At 36.2% G+C, this 15,121-nt stretch overlaps 1 protein-coding gene across 2 annotated transcripts in view; it reads right to left on the bottom strand.

Annotated features, from left to right (window-relative positions):
* Nucleotides 1–15,121, bottom strand: part of LOC129278482 (probable E3 ubiquitin-protein ligase HERC4) — a 42,336-nt gene that overhangs the window by 16,052 nt on the left and 11,163 nt on the right. For both annotated transcript variants that reach the window (XM_064111026.1, XM_064111027.1), the window contains exons 8-14: nt 7,355–8,009; nt 6,835–7,016; nt 6,127–6,217; nt 5,283–5,481; nt 4,251–4,402; nt 2,184–2,291; nt 121–207 (exon numbers count right to left, since the gene is read on the bottom strand). In XM_064111026.1, coding sequence (XP_063967096.1) covers nt 121–207; nt 2,184–2,291; nt 4,251–4,402; nt 5,283–5,481; nt 6,127–6,217; nt 6,835–7,016; nt 7,355–8,009 — 1,474 coding nt within the window. The remainder of the gene's footprint in view (nt 1–120; nt 208–2,183; nt 2,292–4,250; nt 4,403–5,282; nt 5,482–6,126; nt 6,218–6,834; nt 7,017–7,354; nt 8,010–15,121) is intronic.

Here is a 15,121-nt window from a genome sequence, read left to right as displayed (position 1 = left end):
GAAGGACGGACGACGGACAGATAGACAACATTAGGATCCCTTGGGCGAGACAATAATAATTATAATGATAGTAGTAATAATAATAATAATCATGACAATAATAATAATTATGACAATTACCTCTCTTTTTATCATGTTCACTTCTGCAAAATAAGATGTCTTGACCTCCAGGTCCATGAGGAATGGATATTTGGTCCAGCAGAATCTCTAGAAAAAAAAAACAATACATGTATTATAATAAGTTTACCTTTATTACAGTCATCATGTATCTGAATACTCTTCAATTTATGGGGACATCCTCCGTGGCTACATGCTACAATTTTGATACTTACATTCTCTACAACCATCCTATAATTTCATTTGTAGCGAGGGCATCATAGAGTGGACAAAAATAAGCAGTACAGTGGCCATATTGAGACTGTAGAGATATTGTAAGATTTTTAATTGATTACAGTCACATATTCTTGGAAGTCATACAGATATTTCTTTCTATTTCATTTAAATTATTGTCCATGTCTATCATACAATGACCATGCACTGAGAGTCTGATATATGTAAAGGCTGCTACGATCTCATTATTTATAAAAATGGTATGGCCTACAATGGTATAACTTGCTAATCATAATCTTAGGACCTACCAACCCAGGGCAGTTATGCAATTAGATGGGTATGATCAGTTTAGGGTCTTCCTTTAATGATCAAGACCAAATATCAGTTTCATGTCAAGTTTAATAAACATTGAAAATAATAAGGTGTTTTTTAATTTAATCAAATTTATTCAGACATTCTATAATGGCAATAATTAAAGGACTAAAATTACAATTGATACAAATACTAAATATACTGCAGAGTTAAAACATACTGTCTCTGACTTGCTTCAAAATAAGTTGCATGATTCTCTCTCATTCAAAGATTTAAAAAGTGATGAAATAAATGAACTAGTTTTGTCATTGGCTCAACAATATGCAGGTAAAATGCCAATTTATCTATTGCCGACTTGTCCACTCATCACATGGTCGAATGCCATTCTGTCCACCCATCACACAGTTTAATGCCATTCTTTCCATCAACATTTGTCCAAAAGCCATTTGGTCCATTAAAAATTTGGTCCAATAATCACTTTGTCTAATCACCAGTTCATCTATGACCATATCATCTCATAACCAGTTGGTCTAATATCTATTTTATTTTCATTTATGTCACCCAATTAACACTTAGTCCAATTAGACCAAATGGTATATGGACTGAATGGCTATTCGACCAACTGGTTATTAAAGACAAAATCGTGAGTGGACGAAATGGCAATTAGAACATGTGGTTAGTGGCCAAACTGATGGTAGACCAAATGACAGTAATCGCTGATGTGGTTTACGGTACACCATGTGAAGTGTTGTAGAAACAGTGGATAGGAGAAGAGAAGAAATGGATAGGCGAGAAAGTGGAGATTTGAGAGTAGAGTATTCTTTCTTGAAAGTAGTCCTGAAAAGGACTGTAAACCAGGAAAGATTGATGAGTTGAGAACAGCTTGAGTAGTAGAGCAAGTGAGGAGATGCTGGCTTGAGTTGGCGAGTAGAGATGATGAGTAGTAGAGAGACTCGACGTTTCGGGCAGGTTGACTGTCCGTCTTCAGGAAATCTCCACTTTCTCGCCTATCCATTTCTTCTCTTCTCCTATCCACTGTTTCTACAACACTTCACATGGTGTACCGTAAACCACATCAGCGATTGTACATACCACCATGCAAACCTTCAAACAACATCCCCCCCCCAAATGACAGTAGACGAGTTGGCAATTAAATGAATTGGCATATCTATGCAGATACATGTACATGTAGCCTCATCCCTTGCCTATCAAAAGACAATGCACACTCTAAAATACACAATTTGGTTACATTTATTTATACTTCAATGAAATTCTTTATCTTTCTTTTCATGGAATTTTATTCTATCCAATTCAACCATAAATTGGGGTGGAATTATTTGGCATTATAAACAAAATCCATATGACATAGACAATAGCTTCAGTTCAAATATTGGTGAATGGGTCCGACATGTATGTGTTCAGCCCACAAGATATGTGTCCAAGATATTCATGATCATCTTTATACTGTATTCAAATATATTCAAACACAAGTTATTTAGTCACCTACTCTTAGCAACATACACAAGTAAAGTTCCTCTTACTGAAAGTGGGTGTGATACACCTTTGTAGATCTCAGGCCTGAAGGCAACTCGGTCTAACTTTGGGATGTAGAATGTCTTAATGGATAAAATGTCTTGCTGTTGGTTGATCTGTGAGAAAACAAGACAAGTGTGGAGATAAATGACTTACATCTTGTACAGAATAGCGAGCTTTTGATATCTGATGCAATGCTTCTGTGATAAATAATAATTTACAAACATAAAAACAACAGCTCTTGGCGCTTGACAACTATATTTAAGTATTATTACCATTATAATTATCATTATTATCAATGTCATAGACTTGTTTGGCAAAATGTGTTGCTATTTGCATGTGCAAGACTTTAACTCTCAATAATGCTTGCATTGTGTGCCACTTTTCTCGGTCGGTAGGCAGTGCACAAAACTGGCGCCGGTCTGATGGTCCCAGACCGGTAAAAAATTGCTATCGGGCCAGAAACTTTTCGGAAAGAGCCAAATTTACATATAAACTGATACAGATTATTTTCTTCTCTTATACAAATTATAGAAATGGTTGTGGCATCTAAAAAAAAAAATGGATCACTGAAATTGAGAAATATGTTGTGTGTACTGTTTGTGTTTTTTTTTTTGCAGGGGGCGGGGGTAACAATAAGAAATAAAAGACAGCAAAATAAATTCAGTCTTGAAATTATATATATATATATATATTTGGGGACCAGTAAATTTTAGGTTCAGACCAGAAAAAATTGAAAAACTAGGTATCTTCTGGTCCATCATGATCAGGTTGGACCAGTAGAAAAAAAAAAGAGTTAGAGTGGAGCCCTGTGATAAGATCTCACTAGGTTAAACTATTGTTAGAGGAAACAAAACCCAGTTTCGAACCATGAAAAATATAAATCACCCCGGGCCAGTTATTCAAGTATCTAAACATGTGTTTCTTGACCACAATGGGTCTGAAAAAAACTAAACCGCATTTGCTTACGCAGAATGACTATTCCAACAAACTCGCTCGCCAGCGCATGTAGTCCTTATTTCGGGGTCGATTTTCTTCGTTCGAAATTAAAAACAAATTAACACTGGATTTCAAAATGCAATATGCCTTTGAAAACTTGATAAAATATCAAATACGTCTATTTCATTCAGAATGGCCTACTACATGCAGAGCTGCTCTTAGGTAATATCACAGCTGCTGTTTATCATCTTACCCTGGCTCAACGCTAAGGCTTGTCTTCACAAAGGAAATGATCGTCTACCAATAAAACGATAGAATACATGATCAACACCTACCAACCCTCCCGATCACTTCGGTCATCCAACAAGAACCTTTTAGTTGTTCCCAATGCAACCTCCCACACCCATGGCGACAGAGCCTTTTCAGTTGTGGCTCCTACACTCTGGAACTCACTTCCTCTTAGCTTAAGATCCCATTATTCTCTAAGTTCCTTTAAAGTAGCACTTAAGACATATCTCTTCCGTAAATAGTATGATTTTTACAGTTAATATGCCCGTAGTTAAGTTAGTATTTTAGATATGTAAGGTAGTTACGTTGGATGTTTAGTTATGTAAGGTAGTTAAGTTGATAAGTAAGTTTAGTTTATTAAGTTAAGTAGTTAGGTTTTGTGATGTAAAGCGCTTAGAGAAATTTTGTTAGGCGCTATATAAGTATTGAATTATTATTATTATTATGAAGTAAACCATGTATGATACACATGTATCCACAAATAAGCTGCAACATTTGTGGCTTATTTGCAAATGCAGACTATAAATCTGCTAATTACAGTGTTAACGTCATACTGCAGTAATTTTTCTGGGGTCTTATCAGCAAAATAGTCACATAATAAATGCTGAAAAGGTGAAAAAGCAATATACACCTAAATACATACTCTTGTCCATATACGACAGTGTATCCGTAAAAATAGTGGCAACATTTAGAGCTCATTTGCAAATAGCTGGCACATATGAGAAGGGTTTTCATTGGATCAGTACTTTATAGGCAAAGCAAATAACAAATGGTTAGTATTGACTTTATTTGCATAATAAGCAATGTTGAACATTTTCATCTTATACAGACTAAAATATAAATCTCACCTCATTTAGAAAGCTGAGAACTTTCAGATAGGCCCAAAAGTTTTCCAGCTCTTTTTCCACCATATAATGGGCACTGATCAGGAATGAGAGTGCTACTCGGTATGCTGTGATGGCACGTCGAAACGACCTCGGTTCATATTTCCACCAATGACCTGAAAGACAACAAATCAATTAGCCTTTTTTATATAAAACTTCCTTTCTCTACAATCATGGCAACAAAGAGTTGTACACACTCAATGTCTTCTTTCTGTTGTCATGCAGTAATAATAAATAGTGCTGGCAATACACAATTTTGATGTGAAATTCATTCAAAAGCAGGACCCATTCAGAGTAAGCCATTGAGTGAAGGCACAATGAAAAGGAAGATATTGCCCAATACAAAACACTACTGAATCAAAACCTTTTGAGAGGAAGTCAATTATGCCTAGAAAAGTTGAGGACCGTAGGGGGGGGGCACCATGTCAGTGAAAACTGGGCAGACACTTATTGCAGTGTCCATTTTACATCTGAAATACTGGTAACCGTTGGGCACACTGTTAATATAAAAGGCCTAGTCCAACCAAATGAAAAAGAAATTAAACCCCTATTTTTATTTATTTTATTAATTTGGCAATTCAAATGCATTCATAAAGTTATAAAATAAAATTCAATATCAATATCAAAATATAAAACAATGTAGATTATCATGCAAAAACAATTTTTATCAGTTTGCGGCACACTGAAAAGGGCCCCATCTTACAAAGAGTTGCAATTTATCCAATCAATCACAACTATGGACTGCCAGCAACGTCAACATCTATTATGCATGTTTTTTCAAAATATTTTCTAGTTATGATGTATGCTCGTGCATACATTTTCTTGAAAATTCAGTATGCTTCTCTTTGTTTACAAAGGACATGACCTGTAGAAAAAATTGTGACACTGATGGATTTCCATAGAGTCACAACTGAATCGTGTAAGGTATTAAAATGATAGTAATACCTTGCGATACCTTACACAAGTTAATCATCTGTAGATGCACCTTATATTTACCAAGAATTTCAGATTGCGATGACTTGTGAAGAGAGATCATGAACGTGCCCATAGCAGAGAGGACATTTCGCCCCCATGGGTGTTGAGGATTACTGAAGACAGGGCATTCCAGGAGTATCAGGATGAAGCGAAGAGCTTCTCCATGGGGTTTTGACCGAGGGGGTGTCATACAGAGGTCAACAGAGATCACCTTGGAGAGCTATATGGAACATGAATTAAGTAATGATAATAATACCTGCTTGCATTTCGTAAACAAGAGAGTCGCTAATGCGAGCACATAATTCGCCCGCCTGTAACGCGGAAAGTGGAACTGGTCAAGCAAGAAAAGTGGAAGGTGGCGACTTCACCTTTGACCTTCTGACCTCAAAATCAGTAAAATTGCTGGGATCTACAGTACGCTAGTACCATACAAACCAAAGTTCAACTAAAGTTATCGCTTATACAAGGACTTCAGAAGGGTAAGATAAAAACATGTCACTGTGATCTTGACCTTTGACCTTTGAACTCAAAATCAATAGGCTTCCTGGGATCCATGCTAGCATCATACACACTGCATTATATGAGCCTAGGTTAAGTTAAACTAAAGTTATTGTGTTTACAAGGACTTCAGAAGGGTAAGATAAAAACATGTCAGTGTGACCTTGACCCCTACAGTACCACAAATAGATAATAAATGTCAAACCTGCCTATAAAGTCCATCAAAGATCCTTAATATATGTTTCACTAGAGAAATTTTCAATAATAAACCTAAATTGTTGTCTTTATAGAGAAGTGGTCTTTGTCCAGGTGATTACTAAAGCAGGTTTAATAATAGTACCGTACATTATGAAAAAAAAAGAATTACCTTTTCAAGGAGTCTACTATTTTTGCCTATCATCTCAAAAGCCTTCCTTGCTGCTTCGAGATCAACATTTGGTCCATTGATCTCCTTTGGTCTGAAATATGGAAAATATGAATGACAAGCATTTTATACCTGAAAACAACACTTATACTTTCTTGAAATCAATTATAGTGGGATATGATAACTTATCATTATTAATTATTTGGCTTTATAATCAATCAACATTAATGACAAAGACAAGCGATAGAATAAAGAGAGCAATATAGATGCAGGGAAGGAAAAAAAATGAACTACCGGTAAATACCTCAGGGTCTTTCCTTCCAAACCGTGTGACTTTAATAGTACATGGTAAAACACAAGTACAATAGTTAAAGATAATAGAAGAATCAAATGAAATGAATGTTTGATGAATCAATTCAAATAAAAAATTTTAATTTGTATGTGAAAGAAAATAGTTAAGGCAGAATGACTACCTTAGACTTTACAGCAATGACAATCGGCAGAATTTGCTGCTTTTCTTATCAAATGGTATGACTTCGGTACTGTAGTTTTAGCATTTAACTTGCCAAAAAAGATAATGAAACAATTCCCGATTTCATCCACATCTTTCAATATTGTGCAATTATAGACTGATTGCTGTCTGAATGGCAGATATTTTAGGAGCAATATTCATTGATCACATGCAAGATAAGATACAAAGGGCATTCTCACCCTGTTTGAAGAAATGATGCATTCAGGCAAGCAGGAGAAGAGAACACAGCTCTTGCATGCTTGAATGAGGCCATGTCTTCTGTGATGTCTCCCTCGGTGTTCGCTAAACTCTGCAGAAGTTCAGCAGATAGTGCATCGATTCTCTTTATACTAGGGGTCATCGATACATGGAGCTCTTCCCCCTGACGAGAGATAAAATAGCAATTATAATGGAATAAATACTAATTTCTGACTCTTTAATGACATGGCAAAAACAAAATATTCTGAATTATCAGAGAAGAATTATTTAGAACACCTATACTTCAAAATAAATGCGAAAAAGTTCATTTTCATGAGCTGAAATCATCATTGATATTTTTTCTCCTAATAGGATTTACCTTAAGAGAAGTGGATATTCATTACAAACTAAAGACATTCATCCTTAGGGTATCGTCTAAATATTACTAAACATACACAATAGGATCTTAATACTTGTTTCTTTCTTTATGGTAGAATACCTCGTAACACAGGCAACACATACCGTTGGTTCATCCTGCTCTATGATAAAGACGATATCCTTTCCAGGACACAGTCGTCGTAAGATCCTTGGGGGTATTAGTTGGTTCTCCTGATCATTATCCTCTACCTTTAGGTCATCTTTCATGACATTCCCACCAAGATCTTGGTGAGCAACAACTGTGCTGGTTTCATCACCTTCAGAGAATTTGACTTGGGGAATGTCTGCAGTGCCTTGATTAGCAGGGCTGGTGGCAGCGGTGGGATGGATCCCAGCATGAGAGGAAAGTGTCGCAGCGAAACATGTGCTTGATTGTGGGATTTCACTTTCAGAACCAGTGGAATAAGAATGGTTGTCTGTGGCTGTCCCCTCTAGACGGTCTGAATCTCTTAGGACCCTATTGATTGTAGCCGCATCGTCACCTTCAAGTTGTTCTTTCAAGTTCAGAACATGTTCCAACTGCTCTTCAGGTCTTGCTAATCTCCAGACTTCTGGGTCTAAGTCATATGGACCAGGAGATGGCCAAACGGTTGATGTTCCTGTTTCAAACATATCAATCATCAAGGCTTTTTTAAGAGGAACTAGCTCTAAGTTTTGGGAAGAGTCACAATGCTGGGCTTTGCTGTGATCAAGCATGAAGATTTCATGGGTGAACTCTTCAATGGCATAAGTACATTGGCTGTGGAAAGATGCACAATATAATTTTAGTTAGACCTGATTTGCAAGTTCTTACCTCTATGTGACATAATGCCTCCATAATATCATATTATCAATAAGATCAAATGACATATTTTATCTCAATTTGCAAGTTTCTACATCAGTGTCAGGGTCAGTCAGGCCATTGTGAAAAAGTTGATATACATGACCTCTGTTATGATGATAAGGGGATTGAAAAAAGCCACTATCTCTACACCAGATCTTGACCATTTAATGCCAAATCTCAACTGAACTTGATAAAAGCTCCATAGCTGGCTAAAGATGACAATGTTGTTGTCATTTAAGACAGAGGGTCTTTGAAACAGAGGGTCGTGGGTTCGAATCCCAGTCATGGCGTGATTTCCTTCAGCAAGAAACTGATCCACAATGTGCTGCACTCAACCCAGGTGAGGTAAATGGGTACCGGTAGGAAGTAATTCCTTGAAAAGCTGTGTGCGCTATGAACGCCTAGCTTAGCCGGGTAATATAGGAGCGCCTTGAGCACCTAACAAGGTGGATATGTGCGCAATATAAATACCCTATATTATTATTATTATTATCCACAAGAGTGGACCTCGAACGAATTTCGATTTCAAAGGGGTATTTTCCAAGGGGACCCTTTGTCCCCACTAGTGTTTCTACTTTGTTTTGATCCAATCATTCAGTTTTTGAAGGTCAACTCGACATTTGGATACGATTTGGACGGAAGGCGTATTATCACTGCCCCTTTCGCGGATGATTTTTGTTTGATCACTGGTAACAAACGATCCCATCAAAGATTATTAAATGAGACTGCCAATCACATTAAATCTTTGGGTCTTCGTCTCAAACCATCCAAGTGCCGTTCGTTGTCCTTCTCATCTGGTAAATTTAATGAGATCATCTTCTCAGTTGATGATGACCAAATATTGTCAGTTGGTAATGACAATGACAATGACAATGACAATGACAATGACAATGACAATGAAATACATAAGTACTTAGGAGCTGTAATAACTAAGAATATTTCTTCATCTGATATTTATGAATATCTTTCCTGTAAAATTACAAAGAGTTTGAACAATATTGATGCATCCCTTATTCGTAATGAGTATAAATTGAAAGTCTATTCTCGGTATTTACTTCCATCTTTAAGATTTGATTTGACAGTAAACGAAATGACATATTCACACTGTAAATCCCTAGATGTAATTGCAAATAGATTTCTGAAGAAATGGTGTGGTCTTCCAAGACCTGGAACAATAGCATTCGTTCATATGCCAAATGGTTTAGCAATACCTTCCATTTCTGATTTGTATACACAATGTCACACTCTAGCATACATATCCATGAGAGAAAATGCTGATGATTTGGTAAATCACTGTCTTGACTCCAAATTGGATCGTGAATCAAATTGGGTGAGGAAAAGATCCACTATTGTAAAAAGTGACGAAGTTTACTCATCCGTTAAAGAAGTACAACCAACAGTGAAAGGAAAGAAAAAGGAAGCAAAAAGTATCCTAACACAAGAAGTCTCTTCCATTTGGCATTCGCATGTAAAGGAGTTAATTGTTCAGGGAAGATTTTTAGATCTGTTGTCAGTAGAGGACAACTGCATGGTTTGGAAGAGTATAATGTACAACTTGCCAGTCAAAGTCCTGAAATTTCTTGTTAATGCAGTTAGTGACACGGTAAACACAAGAGCGAATCTGTTGAGATGGGGTAAATCCACTACTAATAAATGTAAACATTGTAGCTGTGTCGAGACACTCAACCACGTCCTAAATAATTGTTCTGTATTTCTCTCCCAAGGCCGCTATACTTGGCGCCATAATAATGTTCTTAAATGTTTTGTAGAAGTAATCACAGAAAATGTCTCGCCCAATACAAAAATCCTCCACGACATTCCGTTTTTAACCGGCTATTCCCCCGTTTCAACAATTCCACCGTGTTGTACCCAAACAAACCAAAAACCTGACTTATGTCTGTACGACGAAAGTTCGAAAAAAATAATGATTATGGAATTAACAATTCCTTTTGAATTAGGGATAAATAAAGCTCACCAATTTAAATCGGATAAATACTCGCCCCTTGTCACTGACATCCGGAGTAACGGTTATGATGTAGAGTTTTTGGCAATAGAAATCGGTTCACGTGGATTTATTTCATCGGACAACATTCAAAAATTGAAAAAATTGTTAGGCTACCTGCATGAGCGTAATACAAAACCGCATTGGTTTCGGGACAAGCTCAGCAAAATGGCTATTGTCTCTTCATTTGCACTATACTGTGCAAAGGATGAATCGTCCTGGCAGGATTTTAATAACTTTTGATGAAATAAGGAATGTCTCATGCCCAGGACTACATGTAACAAAGAGAATCAATATGTATTTTCATATAACAGCAATTGAGTTATAGAAATTTGGACCATGATGAAAGATTGGCAACTTCTCTACAATAGTGGTAATACTGATTACGTTAAGGAATAAATAATGACTATCACGTTCAATGTTGATGACAATAATAATAGTATTAAAATATTTTTATTAATAGTAATAATACTTCTGACAATGTTGATACTATTTATAATAGATATAATAATAATGAAAACAATATGATAATAACCAAATAAACACAAAACAATAATATTAACAATAATAATAATATAGTAAAATATCAATAAAAGTAGTTATACAAATAAACAATATTAATAGCGAAGATGATAAAGACAAAATACATGTATAATAAAATTAATAACTATATAGAGTAACTCGCTTGTTCAAGATTCAAGATTCAAGATTCAAGATATATTTTATTCAATCTAGCAGCTACGAAGGCTGAATTGACATTGAATTTACAATAAAAAACATATAAATTGCACATAAACATGAATAAAATCTCAATTACAATAATAATCTTAATTCAATTTAACCATATTAATTCAAATATACAGTGATAATTCAAATTTACAAAAATAATGATTCTAATTTGCAATACTAATTTCGATTAACCATAATAATTTCAATGAACAATAATGATTCCAAAATAAGAGAAATGATAAGTTGAGTGTGTGTGTAAGGAAGCGTTTACAAGTAGAATATAAAGAGGAAAAAACGGTCCTGCTGAACAAAAAATCGAAAAGGTTCAACATAATGGGAATAAAGATATATGGAAGGGGGGGGGTACAAAACTATCTTTCAGCAAATTATTATTAAAGTTTCAAAATAAATGGGGCATTGTTACAAAATAGGATAAAGGCATAATTGGTAAAATTGGCCATTGTTTCGTTCATCTGGTGTTTGGAATATAACGAAAATATAATTCCTTGAACATACATGTACATAGGAAATTGATAATATTCAACATGGATATAAAAAGGGTCATAAATACATTATGAGATAGGTTCATTTTGGGAAATACGTAGCACGTTTAAGCTTCATATTATGTGTTACTCATCTATCATTTAAAAGCCTGATTATATAGGGCATGGTACTTTTCTTGTATCGTTCTGTGCGGCACTTCGTCAGTCTATATTTCTCGCTATTTCGGAGGGCTCTAAATTCAGATTGTTTGGGGGGTAGCCAATGAGGAAAGAACTTTTCAAGGGACAGTGCAAATTTCATACACAAAGTGACACGTCTGTCATATAAGGTTGTAAGGCCAGAAGTTGAAAGTGCATTTTCATATGAGTAATAATCTTTGCCCAAAATGATAAGCAATGCTCTTTTCTGGATAGATTCTATTTGTTTTGATTCATTGGCTGTTATGGACGAGTGCCACACAGGTGCACAGTACTCTAGTATGGGTCGTGGATAGCATGTAAAGATAGTTAGCAGGTCTTTTCTAGAGAGGTTGAACTTTTTCAGACTACGAATCATGTACAGTTTTTTACTTGCTCTGGATACGATGTCAGTGATGTGAAGACTCCATTTCAAGTCATTTTGGATTGAGACACCCAACAGTTTTACATGATTTGAATTTTCGATGACTTGATTAGAGATGCTAATTACCTGTGGCAATGGGGGGTTTCTACCGAAAGACACCTGAAGGGATTGACATTTGCTAGGGTTTAGCTTCATATTAGCGTTTCTACACCAAGTCTCTAGTTCATGCACAGCGATTGAAATGCTGCCAGTGGATGTTGATAGTCGACTCTCTGCCAGTGTAAGATCATCAACATACTTCCACCTAGGGACCGATGATTCAAGGATGGCATCATTCACGAGTGCGAGGAAGAGCAAGGGTCCCAATCGTGTCCCTTGAGGGACGCCAGCATGTGTTACTCGTTGGTCTGATAATTCTCCACTATACCTCACCCGTTGGATTCTTTGGGTTAGGAAACTCGAAACTCGTATGTTTACCTGTTTACATGATTTTTTTTAATTTGACTATGGAATATAAGAATTTATTACGAGATTAATCGCAACCAAGATCTATGATATATTATTCTGTTCTCTTTTCTATCTTGTAAGTTCTATATTGTATGTCCTGCCTCGGCAGTTATAAGCCAGGACCTGGGCTACTTTTACTTCATTTGTTAATCGTGTTTGTAATCTACAATGTAATTGTTTCATTTTATATGTCATCTGATCCTTTATGAATATTGAAATAAAGTGATACAAAATCAAAGACAGCTGCCTCCCCCTCCATTTAAAAGGCTGTAAGAGGGACACACCACCTTCACCTCGCCCAATGTACACCACAGGATCACCACATCACCTGAAGCACTGGAAGCACCTGTCACAGCACAATCCTCTCCAGGACAGTATCTATGCTTTTGGAGAGAGTACTTCTTGAAGGTTCAAGGTACACAAGAAGCCAGTCAGGTAAACTTGGATACTGCATCGGCAGATTTATCTCATTTGAATTCTTTATCATGCAAAATCAATTTTGCAAAATATTCGGATTTTCCATCTTTTACTAATTTTCTTTCAATTCATCTTCATTTTTGTCTCACCTGCATAGCAGAGTGAGTCTATAGGCGGCGTCAACATCAAATCTTAACCAAAGGTTAAGTTTTTTAAATGACAGCATAACTTAGAAAGTATATGGTCCTAGTTCATGAAACTTTGACATAAGATTAATCTACAGTGCGTCCCAAAAAAAACTATACACTTTTGAAATGGCTGCCAAATAAAAAATGTAGCTCTTTGGGGGAAAAGACTTATAGATATGGAAAGCCAATAAAGTCAACTTTCAAATGACACCAAAAAGTTGGAAAACTATTCATGCTTGAGCGAGCACTGCCCACTGAAACAAAGGGTATGAAAATTAGGATGGGCTGGAATTAGCCTTCCAATTTATGTCAGTTTTTGAGAGGCGAATCCTTTCAAACATGCAAAGTTAATGGCGTTGTGATAAATGAATGATCAACCGTGACCAGTTTTGGTTGCTTAAGCAAATTTCATGAATCATTAAATTGAACTTTAATGCATGAGTGAACACAAGTTACACTTTTTTGGCAGCATTTCAACTTTATCATGTGGATCTCAGCAATGTGTTCATGGGAGTCGGGAGAATAGGGGGTGAGATAGGATTTAAGTGGGAGAAGAAGGTTGATGGAATAAGGGTCAACAGAACATTCAGCCCCCGCCCCCTCCCTTTTTCCCGCCCTCCCCTACTTTTGAGAGACTGATGGCTATTGTCATGTACGCAAAGTCCAGAGCAGAAAGTTGATTTAATGATTAATTCTGAATTGGGGCATCAACTTTTTCCTATAATTTTAATCAACAATTTATCAGTAAATCAACTCATTCATTGTGCAATGTGATCAATCAAACATTCAGTTTTTTTCAATATATTATTTCAATCATCATCATAATCATTAAATTTCTTGGTAATCATTCATTCAAAAAAAAAACTGACCATCAGCCACCGGTCACTTGGCAGTTAAGTTTTTGAATAGTTTTTTTTCAATCCAGGAAGTGAGACAGAGAGACGGGGAGGGGGGGGTGGGAAATGGAGGTGGAGAGGGGAGGGTACATATGACTTTTAATTTGTAAAATGACAAAAAGAAGAGGATTGCCCTTATAACCAAGTCTTAGCATATTTCTCCCTCTTGCTTGTAACAGGTACCATTACATTACTCTGACTCTCATGAACACACAAAAGTTTCTGAGGTCCACAAGATGAATATGCTACACTTAAATTACAATTCCTGTTCACTCATGCATTAAATTTAGATTTAGTAACTCATGAAATTTGCCTAGGAAACCAAAACTTATCCCACTCATTAATTTAGCTTAACACCCTTACATGTAGCTTTGCAAGTTCCAAAGGACTAACCACTCAAAAAAACTGTAAGGCCAATTCCTGCCCAGCCTAGCCGAGCTTAGTCTCTCAAGAAAAAGAGAAGCGGGGGGGGGGGGGGCTGAGATGGAGAGAGGGGTTGCTAAATGTTCTGTTGACGTTTATCCCATCAACGTACTTCACCTACCTACATGTAAGTCATATTACCCCCTCTTCTCCTGACTGTCATGAACACATTGTTGAGATCCACATGATAAAGACAAAATGCTGCACTAAGAATTGCAATTCCTGATCACTCATGCATTAAATTTCAATTTAATAACCATGATAACGCATTAAATTTTCACAAACAACCAACTGATCACAACTGATCTTTAATTCACCAAATAACCATCAACTTTGCAAGTACCAAACAAACAAACCTGAAAGAAATAAGAAGGCTAATTCCTGCCCACCCTAATTTTCATACCCATTGTTTAAGTGGCCAGTGCTCGCTCAAGCATGAATTGTTTTTCAACTTTTTGGTATCATTTGAAAGTTGACTTTATTGGCTTTCCATATCTATAAGTCTTTTCCCCCAAAGTGCTACATTTCTTATATGGCAGCCATTTCAAAAGTGTATAGTTTTTTTTGGGACGCACTGTATTATTAAAATCCTGCCCAAGTTTCATGTCACATGACCAAGGTCAAAGGTCATTTAGGATCAATGAACTCAGACCATGTTGGGGGAGTCAATATCCAAATCTTAATGTAAGGTTAAGCTTTTGAAATGTCATCATAACTTAGAAAGTTTATAGATCTGATTTATAAAACTTGGACATAAAAGTAATTAAGTATCACTGAACATCCTGTGTGAGTTTCAGGTCA

The sequence above is a fragment of the Lytechinus pictus genome, chromosome 16, assembly GCF_037042905.1.
Source record: "Lytechinus pictus isolate F3 Inbred chromosome 16, Lp3.0, whole genome shotgun sequence".
Classification (NCBI taxonomy): Eukaryota; Metazoa; Echinodermata; class Echinoidea; order Temnopleuroida; family Toxopneustidae; genus Lytechinus; species Lytechinus pictus.
This window is presented reverse-complemented; position numbering and strand designations above follow the sequence as displayed.